We start from the raw sequence: 15,404 nt of genomic DNA on the forward strand, positions 1-15,404 counted from the left end.
CCCGCCGTTTAAAGTTAGAGTGCGCAGGCGCGCCGTGGCGGCCATTTTGGAAACCGGCAGGGGGAGGACTGAGCGAGGGAGGTGAGTGACGAGGGGCTTCGGGCGTCCGCCGGGCAGCCGGACCCTCACGGCGGGGCTGCGCCGGGACCGGGGCTGCCGGGGACGGAGGGCGAGCGAGCGAGCGGGGCTGCGCCAGTCCCCCGGTCCTCGTCGTCCCGCCTGTGCTGTTGCTCCGCTTTCTGTTCCTGGGATGGGGATGACTTTGCACCGCTGCGGTAGGAAGCCCGGCTGTCGAGGGAGGGAAGGAGCGGGCGGGCCTTGGCCTGCTTCTCTGAGGCCGCCCCGGGAGGAGTAGCTCGAGAGCCGCCAGTGTTCTGGTGCTTTTGAGGCAGGTGTGCGGCAGGCAGGCAGGCAGGCAGGCAGGCAGGCGCGCGCGCTGGCGCGCTCCGAGATCCCCTGCAGGCGGGCGACCCTGCCCTCGTTCTTGGCTTCCACCTGGAGAAACTGGGCACGCTGATGCCATCGCCGTAATTGCTAACGTGTCTTGGGATTCCTCCTTGACCCATCAATGTGCATCTAAAAGTCGGCCCCATCCACGCTGGAGGTCAGGCAGGCGCCAACCCCCCGAAAACATCTCTTGTTCCGAGAAGCCCCTTCCTCAGCTGACTTAGCCCCTGTTTCGACTGGCTCCTTCGTTTTTAAATCGAACAATTTTAATTTCCTTTTTTAGTCTTCTTTTACTATTTATACCTATGTTCGCCGCTCTGGAATCTGTATTAGATAATTGTGCGGTATATAAATATGGTTAATAATAATAATAATGCTTCTGCCTCTTGCTAGCAAAAGTGGGTGATGCGTCAGGCACTTCAAGTGGGGAATGTGCCTCTAGTTTTGCTTTCACTATCAGCGTGACAAAGAAATGCTGGCAGTGCAAACAGACGAGAATGGAAGGTTTTAAGGAAGGGTCCCAGAACTAGTTCAGTGTAATCAAAAGGGGGAAATTGTGTTCATCTATGAGACTCTGATGTTTTGAAGTAAACCCTAATATGAGGTTTTTAATGTCCATTACCTCAGAAAATGAGTTTCCCCCCCTATTAGCAACATTTTGGCACACTTATGCTGCTAAGAACATAATTATACCCTTGTTGGATCAGACTAAGGGTCCATTTAGTCCAACCAGCTGTCAACGGGAAACTCACAACCAGGACACGAGTGCAACAACTGGTGTGGGTATGCTGCCTTTGATAGTGGAGGAAGCAGTATCAGAATGGATGTCTTCCTATCAAGTCATCATGATGGCATTTATTATACATCAGTCTCTGCTTAATTGAACATTTGTTTTCATTAGCTACTTTAATTAACATTGCCAACTTCCATACTGGACCTGCTCCTGTGTCTTTCATGGGAATCTGTTTAACGGAGATGTTGGAGGTGAAACTGTTCTTGGCATGGAGGAGTGAGGGACAAGCTTCAACTTCTAAATTACTGTTAACATGCATCTGAAACAGTCAGTAAAAAACCAGAAAATTAAAGTTGGCAATCCTGTGTGTAATAATACTATTGGATGAATTCTATTTAACAACATTTGTTTTCTTTTACAGGGCAGTACAACCTAAAACACCATGGTAAGTTTCTGTCCTAATTCCATGGGCATTAAACCGTGAAAGAATGGTGTGTGAAATGAATACAGAAGTAGTTTTAGGATTGTGGAACAAGGCTGATAGAATAGTGGGGGGAAATGGTTTATGCTGATAGGCATACAAAAGTATGCAAAATAACATTTTGTTCTTTCTTCAGTATTTCCAAAACCCAGTTTATGATGGAGATCATAAATATGGGCCTGGTTAGAGCAATTCCACGTGCCTAGGACACAGGTGTCAACAGACAAGCTTGCCAAGAGTGGGTGGCCCCTTCCCTTCTGGTAACTGCTCCTTTCCAGCACAAAGATCAGGCACAGAAATGTGCGTGTTTCTAGTGTGTATGGAAATGGGACAAGGTGCGCATAAAGGCTGACTCTGTCCTTTGTGGCTCCTGTTGAGTTTTTTGGGACAAACTAAATGGGCTGTAATTTGAGTTGCAGTTGAGAGTGCTAAAACCAACAGGTGTGGTTGTTCAAACGTATTATGGATGTTATACTTCATTTGATTTGGGTTTTTTCTTTGCAGTCTCGAAGATATGATTCCCGAACTACAATCTTCTCTCCAGAAGGTAATTGCATGGGGAAAAGAGGAAGGAAGGGAGAAGGGAAATAATTAAAATTCACAAGTATTGATAATTATCTGGAATGGTTTGTGTGTGTTGAACAGCTGTATATATGTAGTTCATATAATACTACACAGTATCTATTTATAGTACCTATATAGTTGGAACAAGCCAGGGTGAAACAGTGGGACTTACTTCCAAATAACATTAATAGGATTTGTGTTGTGAGCATCGTGCATTTTAATCTTGATTACTGAAAGAGTAAAATTTGTCATTTTTTCTAAAAGCAGTAGTTTTGATTTTTAGCTTGATTGTATTCCTCTACCTAAACTTGGTTAATATATGTTCTATTTTTGTTCTTCTAGACCACCTAACTCCCAGAACACCAGTGAAAAAGCATTTTTTGTTTGTGTGACATGGTGTCCTGTAGTTAAAATAACTGGTATTTTAACTGGTTCTGCTTCCAATGTTTCCCCTTAGGCCGCCTGTATCAGGTTGAATATGCTATGGAAGCCATTGGACATGCAGGCACCTGCCTAGGAATTCTAGCAAACGATGGAGTATTGCTAGCAGCAGAAAGGCGCAACATCCATAAACTTCTGGATGAAGTCTTTTTTTCAGAGAAAATATATAAGCTCAATGAGTAAGTTTGTTACTGCAATAACTGTTTTGTATTTATTTTATTTATTTATTACATTTTTATACTGCCCAATAGCCGAAGCTCTCTGGGCGGTTCACAGAGATGTATGTGTCTGACTAGTGCTGTCATTGAAACTGTCTTCATGAAATGTGTTGAAATTTGATATGATTACAAATTTACAGTTGAGATTATGAGATTTATATCTCTCTGGGGTCCTGCACTTTTCAATGTCTGTTTACAAATTTCTCATTTTTTTTCCAGGACTGTTGTAATAGCAAGAGTTAATTTCTAAGACATAAACATAATTATTGTTATTGTTTATTATTATTATTTATTCATATAGCACCATCAGTGTACAGTGCTGTACAGAGTAAAACAATAAAATAGCAAAACCCTGCCGCATAGGCTTACATTCTAATAGAACCATAATAAAACAATAAGAAGGGGAAGAGAATGCACCAAACAGGCACAGGGTAGAGTAAAACTAACAGTAAGATCAAAATCAAGTTCTAAAAGCTTTAAAACAAAGAAAAGTTTTTAGCTGAGCTTTAAAAACTGTGATTGTAGTATGTTTTATTTATTTATTTATTTATCATAATTACACCCCGCTCTTCAGCCAAAAAAGGCTCTCAGAGCGGCTTACACTTAGCAAAAAAGACAGTCCCTGCCCTCAGGCTTACAGTCTAATAAAGACATGACACACAAGGAACAGGAGTTCAGGAGGGAGGGAGGGAGGAGACAGAGAGAGTCCAACAGGAGCAGGCCATGATGTTTCTTCTGCCTTCTCCTGTCCCCTTGCTCTTTCTTCTTCCCCACAGGGCCAAGATGACAGTTTGCCCTGTGGGGGTGGGGGAAGAGTCCAACAGGAGCAGGCCATGATGTTTCTTCTGCCTGCTCCTTTCCTCTTGCTCTTTCTTCTTCCCCACAGGGCCAAGATGACAGTTTGCCCTGTGGGGGTGGGGGAAGAGTCCAACAGCAGCAGGCCATGATGTTTCTTCTGCCTGCTCCTGTCCCCTTGTTCTTTCTTCTTCCCCACAGGGCCAAGATGACAGTTTGCCCTGTGGGGGTGGGGGAAGAGTCCAACAGGAGCAGGCCATGATGTTTCTTCTGCCTGCTCCTGTCCCCTTGCTCTTTCTTCTCTGGGACTGGGAAGCCATCAGTTTGAACACATTAATATGGAAATAATTGGCAACAGCCCTATATTTCAACAAAAAATAATAATGATATTTGCCAATCTCCCCCATGGCTTTTTTGGAGTCTTTGTTCTTTTCCGCATTTGATTTTCCTTGGAGTTTCATACTGTTGAGCATTTTCTCAAAAGTTCAGTACAGCCCTGTTACTGTTCTTTGTTCGTTTGTTCTGCCTTTGAGAGAGCATAAGAACTTTCTCAGAATCCAATCTGTTAATCGTATTCATCTCTGCAGACTCCTTGGATGTTTTTCTTACTGCGCATTTATTAGTTGCTTGTATCCAGCATTCTTCATAACTAGCTGGTGAATATCCCACAGTGTAGAAGCATATTTACTATAGTTGCTACTACTCTTGTCAGCATTAATCCAAGTCATAACCTCTTTCTCTGATCCTGAGGGCTAGCTAGGGATATTTTATCACGCCAACACTTTAGTTTGCCTAGAAATTCCCCTTGGGTTCCAAACCACTTATATATTTGCCCTTGGTATTCTTTCATTTCTTAAATCCAGTTCTTAGGTTACTTTGTTTGATTTCCGCCAGCTGGAACACGGGATATTTTATATCCTTCTTATATTTAGCAAGGAAAGCATTTAGCAAAAGCCAGATAGAACAATTGTGGACGCAAAGCACTTTTTGTCTGGAAAGCAGATGCAGCTAAACAGATTGTAGCAGCCATTCGCAATTGCATTTCTAGGAGTGGTGCTACTTTGAGCACCCTTTAGAGCTAGCAGGATTTCTACAGGCCTTTTCCTGACTACAAGAGGGAGACCTGGTGTGACATTGTGTGGGGTGCTCGGCCTTCCTAGCCAGGCTCTATTTGCACCTTCTGCCTTTGTTCCTGTGTTGATGCAAGAACTTTGGCATGGAAAGCCTCCCCCCCCCACCCCCCGGATACTTCTGCAGTGATTTGTGACATATCTTCTGAAATGTTCCCTCCTACATGCCCCATCTGATACTGAACCTGGCAACCCTTAAGGTACTTCCAGCTATGGTTGTTCTCAAGTAAACAAGCACCCAGTTGCTGTGCCACAACATCAGTTTTGTCCTGCACCGTTGGGAGGTCAGGCTCCCTTGCTTTGCGATGGCCTGCAGTTGGATTTTCTAAGAATAAGATTTTTGTTGACATCTGACAAATACTTATGACCTGTATTTGTATTGCTGGAGAAACATCAGAGGTGACCACTGAAATGAAAGCAGGTTATCGAATCATTACAGAAGTCCAGTAGTTATGTTTCATTATAAGAATCTGTGCATTAATTTCAATGCCCATAGAAACACATGCAGTGTATTAGTGCAAACCATTTGAGAAACAGTGTAATTGGCATACTGTTCCTGAGTGATTGCTTTGACCCATTGCACATGCAATGAACAGCCCACGGTTAACAAGTGAGTTTGTAAGTGAGTGTGCTGGACCCTGACTGTTCACCTGCTTCTCCTTTGCTAAACAACCCAGGGATGCCCCGTCCCTGGGTTGTCCTCTTTAGAGTTTAAACCAGAACTCTGGTTTGTTGAGGGAGAAACAACACAGAGTTTGAGCACATGGTTTGTTCTTGGGTTCAGACTCTGGGTTATTTCTCCTTCAACAATTCAAGATCAAGCCAGGTGCAGATCAGCCTTCGGCTATTTAGGGAAACAGAAATGTATGTGCAAGCAGGAACTAGCTCTCTCTTGCGTGCTTCCAAACAACCCATCATTTGTAAAGCCTAGGTTGTTGTGTGTGAACCAGGTACGTGTAGTGAAGGTGTTGCTGTGGCTGGAGCTAAGTAGATGATGGTGTTATGAAATGCTGTCTTTGCAACAAAGTACACAAAGCTCATTGTCTAACGCAGTGGACTTCTTATCTTTCAGAGATATGGCTTGCAGTGTGGCTGGCATAACGTCAGATGCCAATGTGCTAACAAATGAACTGAGGCTGATTGCACAAAGGTATGGGTGCAAGAATGGAAGGAGGTTTTAAAGACAAGTTTGTGACAAGCCAATCCAGGGCTAAGAGACTGCAGTTGTACCAATATGACAAACTCGCTAGAAGTGCTTGGTTTTTAAGGAATGACGGGATGTATTTAAACAAGTTAATAACATGTACATATTAACATTAAAAAACATGTTTATAGGGACATATAAATCCAGTTTTAAAATGTGCTGCCTAGAAGTAAGTATTGTTGTGTTCAAAGGGGCTGATTGCTAAACTGAACAGTTTTCTAAACTTCTTGTAGTCTAATCCTAACCATACCTGTGTAGCAATGTCCTGCTTATTTCAGTGAAACTTACTTCCTAGTTTACAGAAATGCAATAAGCTATTGATTTTGCCTTACTTAAAATGTATTCCAGACACCTTCGTTTTATACCTGCCAGTTTAGATCAATCATTAAAATTTGTAAGAAATCACACAAAATAATGGCATGGTAAATTCAGCCGATTAAGCATCACCCCCTTTATTTCAATTTGGGAAGTAAAGAATCCTCCTCCCCCGCCATGGAAAACTTCTCTTATGTAGCACGTCCAGCTTGAAATATATTAAACAGAGGATAACACCTGTAAAAGCCTCTGCCCTCCTCTTGCCAGCAGGGCTTTGGATAGGCAGAGGACTCCTGGATCCGTAGCTAGATGGCATTTCCCATTGGAAGTCTTTAAAACAGAAATACATTTCTCAAGGATAGTCAAAATTTATCTGATCCTGCCTTAGTGTAAAGGACTGAGTAGGACAACCTGCCCTCCTAGGTTACATAATTATTTGCTAAGGCAGCAGTATCATGCATCCACCTTGATGGCATTGGACAAAAACAGGCAATTAAAACAGGTTGATTGAATGAGTAGCCTTCAGTCTTTATAGACATGAGTCCCAACCTACTATTAGGGACTCACTTTTAATTTTTTTTACTGCATTGGTCCATGTTTTTGCTGCTTTCTACCTCCCTACCCTGATTTCTCTCCCTGTCCCCCCAAAGTTTCTGCTTATTCTTTCATCTGATTATTCTTTCATCAAAAGACAACTGCAGTCTTTGGGCAAAGTTTGCTGATGACACCAAATTATTTAGGGTGTTGGAAACGAAAAGGATTGTGAGGAATTCCAAAAGAACATAAGAATGCAGCACGTAGTTGAACTATGGGATTTTTTTCTGTAGGATGTAGTGATGGCTGTCAATTTGGATGGCCTTAAAGGGGGTTTGGATAAATTCCTGGAGGAAAATGCTACCAGTGGCTACTCGTCCTGAGTGCTGCAGGCGGGTGGTATTTGCCACTCCTGTCCTGCTCGTGGGTTTCCCTTTGGCAACTGGTTTTTGTAAACCGCCCAGAGAGCTTTGGCTATGGGGTGGTATATAAATGTAATAAATAAATATATGAATAAAATAAACTGGTTGGCCGTGGTGCGAAGAGAATGCTGGGCTGGATGGACCTACTTGAGTAGTTGGGGAGGGGAGGGAAAGTGAGGGTGTGTGTCTGTTGTTTTTATTTCAGGCCAATTCAGGAACTACGCAACTCTTTCCGCAACTTTCTTCAGGACCTATTTATTTAGAGTATTTTTATCCCGCCCCTCAGCCAAAAGGCTCTCAGAGCGGCTTACAATTTATCAATAAAGAAGACAGTCCCTACCCTCAGGCTTACATTCTAAAAAAGACATGACACACAAGGAAAAGTGGATGGGGAGGGAAGAGGGAGAAAATAAAAAGAAATTAAGGAGACTGTTTAGGCTGGTGGGAAGGCTCTGCTCCGTACTCTCATCTCCCAATGGAGGGGTAAACCAACAGCTCCTCCTTCTTCCCCACAGGATGAAGATGTTAGCCCTGGGGGTGGGGGGTCCTACTCATTGATTGCCTAAACCCTCTACAGCTAAAAATTGCTGAAAATATTTAAGAGTGAGCCAAAACAAACATTAATAAGAGAATATTTTTTTGGCGGGAGGGGGGCAAAAAACGACTTCCAAACTAGTTGGCTAGTTTTGCCTTTGAAGGCAACTGTAGATGTAGCACCACTTCTTTCCCAGGGCATCAGCCCTCTCTACTGCATGACAACCCCTGTATGGATTAGTTTATATCCTCCAGGCTGCAGTGAAATGATCCATGTGGCTTGAGGCAAGGCAAGGGGAAGGTGAAAGGGAGCAAAACAAGGCTGAGACGACCATTCCTCCTCCCTCCACTGTATCTGCTCTCCCCTTAACCTGTGGAGAAAGAAAAATGTTTCCAAATATTGCAGTCTGTTGGAGTTTGAATGTAAAAGTTAACGGAGTGCTTATTCATGTCTACTTTGGGCGATTTCTATCCAAATTAATAGAGGATAGTTTTGTTTTAGATTTTTTTTATTTTAGACATTTACACCCAACCCAACTTAAGAGTTGTGCAGAAACATAATTCAATGCATCTAAATCATAAGCTTTCTCTAAATATTGTGCTTTTTAATCTTCTAGGTACCTGTTACAGTACCAAGAGCCAATTCCTTGTGAGCAGTTGGTAACAGCCCTATGTGATATCAAGCAAGCTTACACGCAGTTTGGCGGTAACATTTTTACTTCAGTTGTCTAATAAAAGTAAATTTAAAGACTGTATAGCAATTGATACGAAGACCTGTCCTATAAAAGTGGTGGCTGCAGGTTTGCAGCAGCGGGTTGGTGAAGGGCTGCTTGCTCTATTGGGCTGACTTACAGTAGTGGTTCAGTTATTACCTGATCAGTCCAGGTGAACAAATTGTCTTTTGATGCACTAAACTCTGTCTGGATGGAGCATAGAAAAGATGACAATAAGTGTATTTTCAGGCTCTACTTTGTATTTAAGAAATCTGTTCATGGACTTTCTTGCAATGCTTGACCAAGTCTGTCGATTGTGGCTAATTTCTGGAATGCATTAGATATTTGTGTTCTTTTTAAAGACTTACTTTAGAACAAGGTGGAAAAATTAATCCTCAGACAATCTGTATAAGCTGTGCTACAAGAAATTGCAGATGGTATCGCAACTAATCAACCTTGAGCACTGACTCCTTTACAGAAACTAGGGGTGTACCACACGAGCACCAAAGAGAATCCAGTATCCTTCTTTTTTTTGTTGTTCTTCCACACATCTTTGAAAGAAACCGGGAGGGATTTATTTGGAGCTTATCTTAAATAGCAGAAGGACAGAGCAGTCTATTAAATCCAAGTTCATAGGAAAGGATTTTGCAGTCATCTTGACTTTTCCCCTTTTGGCAAATTGTACTACTTAATTTAAATTGCCGATAACCTTGTCTTTAATAGGAAAACGTCCTTTTGGTGTTTCATTGCTGTATATCGGCTGGGATAAGCATTATGGGTTCCAACTGTATCAGAGTGATCCTAGTGGAAACTATGGTGGATGGAAAGCTACATGCATTGGGAACAATAGTGCTGTAAGTGTGTCTCTTGTGTTAAGGCACTTCCCCCCCCCCCCGGCCATATTTTGAGAAACAACATTGTAAGAGAGTGTAAAACAGGAACTTCTGTATGCTGAGTTTCAGCTGATAAGTGCGCTACTTCCCCAGACTTTCATAGACCCTCAGCAAAACCATAGTGACACCTTTTATGTACTTTAACAGGCAGCTGTGTCAATGTTAAAGCAAGACTACAAAGAGGGAGAAATGACCTTGAAATCTGCACTTGCTTTAGCTGTCAAAGTCCTGAACAAAACCATGGATGTTAGTAAACTCTCTGCAGAGAAAGGTGAGCAATACTGTGCCTTTGCTTATAAAGATTTTAGGATGCCATCACAATTGGTTTTGGCTTTCCTTTGGGAGAGGTGTTGTCTTAGCTTAATAAATATTGCAGCTGGTATAGTTTTGCTAGTGCTGAACTTAACTGACATTTTTTTAAAAAAAAAACAGTCTATCATCCATGATACTTTCCCCATGTCTTCATATGCGTGGTACAACTTATACACAGAGAGTTATGATACAATAACCTTTAATTGCACCTAGTATCTAGGTGCAATGAAAGACTGAAGTCTTTTTTTTTTTTTTTTGGTCTTGTATAGCAGTAGCCATCAGTTGGTAGAAAGCTCCCCATGATGAGAGATAATCACCCCATTAGCAAGTTTCCTGAGCCCCAAATGGTGCATTGATGTGCTCAAGACTATGCCCAATGAATCACTTTGACATTAAAAACCCTCAAACATTTTCACATCGCTTTCCAAAATTCTATAGTCTGGATTGCGAGCAGTTCTGACTTGGGTTTATCACTGAAGATGGGGCACTTTAGTATCTGTTGGGAACCATAAAATCTTCCATCTTTATCTTACGTTTTAGTTCAGGCTTTTCTACTGGTAGTGGAGGGATGCCACAGGTAAGGTGTGGTTGGCTCTAGTTCTATATGTTGCTAAATGGAGAACGTGTTTTGAATCCTTGCCAATTCAGTGATTTACGGCAGTCCCTTTCATACCTAATACATACAAGGTTTTGTAATTATTATTTTTATTGTAGGGGGTGCATGCCTTTCTCCTTTCGCTGCCTGTAATTCTAGATTATCTCCGACAATCCCAATATGTACATTGTAATAATTAAATGTAATAAACACATTCTTCATGTTTCAGTTGAGATTGCAACCCTGACAAGAGAGAACGGAAAGACAGTAATAAGAGTGTTAAAGCAAAAAGAAGTGGAAGTGTTGATAAAGAAGCATGAAGAGGAAGAAGCCAAAGCAGAGCGTGAAAAGAAAGAAAAAGAGCAAAAAGAGAAAGATAAATAAATCAAGCACCTTGAAGGTCAGGGAGGGGGCATCTCTATAAACTAAGACCTCATTGTTGGTGTGAAGGATCCAGGAATGCTGTTTATTGAATCAGTTCCTCTGTTCCACCTTGGTTCTTTCCATCTTTATTTCTTTTTTATTACATAATAAAAGTTTTTAAATGGTATTGTCAAAATTCTGATTGCGTCAGAAACATCTAATAAGCTGCTACTGTAGAAAACAATTTGGTTTGAAATATACGGCTACTTGGAATAGTGTTCAGCAGAATGAAATTGATGTTTTGCCTCATTTATTTTTAGTGGTGATTGGGAAAATATTATTTGCAGATCCGTTAGTCTTCAAAGAGCGCTAAAAATAAACTGCTTCGTACCTGGCAAACATATCTAAAATCACAATAAATGTCTTAACTGAACAAGGCAACACATTTTATGCATTCTCAAAATATTCTGTATAAAAAGATATATAGAGATTTCTAAACCATCTCATCAACAATGAGAAATACTTTGTATACTTCATAGCTCCTCCAATCTATTTTAAGAATCACTCTTCTAGCACTAGCGAATTATAACAATAAATTAGGGATGCAAAATTATCTAGAAAAGTCTTAGTTTACCAGCAGGAAAAATGACGTTTTGCAGAAATGTCTGACTGAAATGAATCCAGATAATTGGTTTTATTCAAGAGAGTCTGAATTTGACCGGCAACCAGCCACTTGAGCGCCTTGCTCAGGAAAACGATCTTCTGGGACCCAGTTACCTTATAGAAATATTTAGCCATTTAATTGTTCCATGTACAGAGAGCTGATTTTATATAATATATAATTAAATGGCCAATCTCCAAACACTTTCCCTCCTGTAATTCAAAACCCTTGATCCAACAGAAATCATTTTGAAGAAGCTGCTTACACAGTACTTTTTCCTCCATATAATCCTACGCTAGCATGTGATATTGATTCAAATACTCTGCAATAAACTGCAGGTACTTTATATATTTGACATTTAATGACAGTTTTCTTGACTTCAGGGTCCCCAGCTTCATGTACACCAAAATTCTGTATTGCACAGCTAGGCAATTTACAAAGAATTTCATGTAAGCATGTTTTCATTTTCCATTTTATAATTTGTGGGCAACACAAAACTCAAAAGTATTAGAGAAATATATTTTCGGGGGCGGAGCTTGGCAGCCTGAGCGATGGCGGGTTTCTTCTGAGGCTCTGAACGGCGCTTGCCGGAAAAGGCAATTATCTCTCTTCTAATGGGCATAAATCTTTGAGCAACTGACAGAAAATGATTATAAAACCAACAGGAGCCGGGAAAGTGGAGAGATTTGGAGAGATTTGGAGAAGGGAGGTGAGATGAACTATGATTAATGCAATGTCTGTCTAAACGGCAACTTTGTCAAAAGTGAAAGTAAAGTAAACGCTGACTCTGACGCAGTTTAAAAAGAAGGAATTTACGCTTGCTGGACATTGATTTGTGTTATAACCTCTCATCTTTATCTCACATGGGAACGATTGAAATGCTGGCTTTCTAAGGTTGAAGTGGTTGACTGGTTTATTGGCGTGGCGAGAAGGGGGGGTGAAGGGGCGAAAAAAGCTGCATTTGGCATTCGGTGAGGGAGATGTGGGATGCTGAGAGACTTTGAATGATTAAATCTGATCCCCTCTAGTGAATGCTGTTGTGAACTGGATCTTTCCCCCCTCCTCGTGAAGAAGGAGCTGTGAGTGCTATATAATAGAGAAGCCAGCATAAGTTGCTAAGGAAGAGAGTTGGACTCTAAGATTTATGCCCTACCCAGAACGGACCCATGCCCAACGTTAAAAAAAGATCAAAAGTTGGGAAAAGCTTAATATACAAAAAAAGAAACCTTCAAATCATAATTTGGCTTACCTCTCCTTCCTGGAAAGTACAGCCCCTGGAGTTGAACAGGAAGAGGAAGATATAGACCCAGTCTCTTTGGATACAATACCAAATAAAGAAGAAAACATGGCAGAAGGGGGGAACGAAAGTGGTAGTAACCCTCCCTCTTTAATGGAAATCAAGGCGATTATAGCAGAAAATAACATTATTTTTAAAAAAATGGATCAGCACATGAGTGAATTCAGAAAACAAATGCGTACTATTGCGGATAAAGCGATGGAAAATTCGGATAAGATCAAAAAGATAGAGGCTAAAGCGGATCTGGACCAGAAGAAACAAGAGGCTTTCGAAAAATCAATTAATATACAATTTAAAGAATGGGAATTGCGTTTGATTGCCGTGGAAGATCAATCTCGTAGATCTTCGCTTCGAATAAAGCAGCTGAAGGAGACGCAAGGAGAAGATCTTAGAGAAATTATCGTGAACTGGTTCAAGGAGCTGATGCCTGACATACCAACAGATGGATCGGATCTGGACCGAGTCCACCGTGTGGGGGGGGAAAACTACAAAGGGACTAGAGACATATTGGTGAAATTTGGTAACTATTACAAAAAAGAGCAAATTATGAAAGAATTGAGATCTAAGGTTCAGATACAGTGTAAAGGCAAACCAGTGCAAATTTACAATGATCTTTCTCAACGCACATTAAATTGGAGACGTAGTCTTAAACCAATAACGGAAACATTAATGAAGAATAAAATTCCTTATGCATGGGGTTACCCGGTTTTTTTAAGATTTACATATGGGAGGAGGGAACACAGAGTAACCTCATTGGATCAAGGTAAAGATTTGCTGAAGAGGCTGGGTCTGGATGGGGAAGCAGATGGGGCTGGAGTGGGTGGGGGAGGGAATGAGGCTGGGACATCTGGAGAGTAAGAGAATTGTTAATTATGTTTGGAGATAATTGCAAATAAAAAATGCTAATATAGAAACCTGCCGGCCAGGCACAGCACTGCCTCCCCCCTCCCCCTTTAAAGTAGATGGCTGGAGTACTAGACTCACGGGGATATGGGGGAGGGATTAGAGTGGGGGGGTGGGGAGGGGGGGAAGGTAGGGGAGGAGGGATCGGGGTAGGAGGGTGGGGGTTTTATGTATGGAGTTTGTGTTTTTATGTAAGCAAGTTTGAATTGCTGAGCACAAGGGATCGGAAGAGATTTCAAAAGGGTGATTATGGATAAAAAGATAAAGGTATCAACACTCAATGTTAAAGGTTTAGGGGCAGTCGTGAAAAGGAAGAGAATAGAACAAATGCTAAATAAAGAGGGATCAGATATTATAATGATCCAAGAGACACACCAAGGCTCCGAGAATTCGAATATGATAAAATTAAAGTGGTTAGCCTATTATGAAAAGTCATTAGGGACATCAAAAAAAAATGGAGTGGCCACTTTGATTTCAAAAAAAAGTGGGTTTATATTAGAAGAGGTAAAAAAGGATGATAAGGGTAGATATCTTATGTTAAAAGGTAAAATTGAGGGAAAGGTTTATACTTTGATTAATGTTTATGCCCCAAATGAGAGGCATAGAGAGTTTTTTATAAAGTTGTTTAAAGAAATAGAAGAATTTAAGGAGGGGTATGCTATATTAGCTGGGGATTTTAATATGGTTATGGATAATAAAAGGGACAGGTCAAATCCCACTAATGCTGAAAAGAGGAACAATATGACTATATTGAATAAATTAGTAAAAGAAAATGATTATTTAGATTCGTGGCGCTTACTTAACGGGAATAGGCCTGGATTTTCATACTTTTCCCCAGTTCATCATACATACTCCAGGATAGATTATATATTTGTTTCAAAAGACTTTGCAACGAGGATTTGTAAAATGGAAATGGGGGTAATAAAAGTAACCGATCATGCCTTGTTAAGTTTAGAATTTACAGTTAAGAAAGATTATAAAGAGGCATATAGATGGAAGTTGAACACAAAGATATTGAAATACAATAAAATAGTAGATAAAATTCGGAAGGAACTGTCGGAGTCATGGGAAATTAATGAAAGAGGAGGAACAGCTGGGTCAGTCATTTGGGACACCATGAAGGCTGTAGCAAGAGGAATCTGTATTAGAGAAACATGTAGTTTAAAAAGACAACAACGTGCAGAACAGGAAAAGTTAGAGATAGAAATTAAAAATTTGGAGGAAAGATATTGGCGAAGTAAAGATAAATATAAATTAGTGGAAATACAAGCTAAGAAGAAACAATTAGAAAACTTAAATATAGAAGAGATTCAAAAGAACTTAATGTATATGAAAAGGGAATATTTTGAAAACAGTGATAAGAACTCGAGGTTGCTTGCCAAGCTCACACAAAAAGAAAAAGGGAGGAATGGGATAGAAACGTTGAAAGATAGCCGAGGGAATTATTGTCATGCAATGAAAGCTAAAATAAAAATTTTTCAGGAATTTTATCAGGAATTGTACAAGGGTAAAGAAATTCAACAAGAAAAGGTGGAGGAGTATATTGGAAGGTTTATAAAGAAGGAAATAAAATCAGAATATAAGGAGTTAATGGAGTCAGTAATAACTCAAAGAGAAGTTGAAGAAGTTATTGATAAGTTAAAAGTGGGTAAATCACCAGGAGCAGATGGTTTGGGTCCAGAATATTATAAGGTCTTCAAAGATTGTTTAGTTCCAAAATTAATGGAACTTTATAATAGGATATTATCAGGAGGGAAGATACCTGAATCATGGGAACATTCAGTGATAATTCTGATCCCAAAACCAGATAAAGATTTGACTAATCCTGATTCTTATAGACCTATTTCTT

General features: G+C 40.6%; 1 protein-coding gene across 1 annotated transcript; it reads left to right on the forward strand.

Moving 5' to 3' along the window:
• The first annotated feature begins 57 nt into the window (after positions 1 to 57).
• PSMA4 (proteasome 20S subunit alpha 4) lies at positions 58 to 10,881 on the forward strand. Its single transcript, XM_063142289.1, has 9 exons — positions 58 to 81; positions 1,602 to 1,625; positions 2,166 to 2,208; positions 2,683 to 2,845; positions 5,882 to 5,959; positions 8,436 to 8,524; positions 9,255 to 9,385; positions 9,572 to 9,695; positions 10,561 to 10,881. Exons 2-9 carry the CDS (start codon positions 1,623 to 1,625, stop codon positions 10,713 to 10,715), a joined length of 786 nt encoding a protein of 261 aa, XP_062998359.1. The 5' UTR covers positions 58 to 81; positions 1,602 to 1,622; the 3' UTR covers positions 10,716 to 10,881.
• Positions 10,882 to 15,404: the final 4,523 nt, after the last annotated feature.

Source organism: Elgaria multicarinata, chromosome 16 (assembly GCF_023053635.1).
Source record: "Elgaria multicarinata webbii isolate HBS135686 ecotype San Diego chromosome 16, rElgMul1.1.pri, whole genome shotgun sequence".
Taxonomy (NCBI): domain Eukaryota; kingdom Metazoa; phylum Chordata; class Lepidosauria; order Squamata; family Anguidae; genus Elgaria; species Elgaria multicarinata.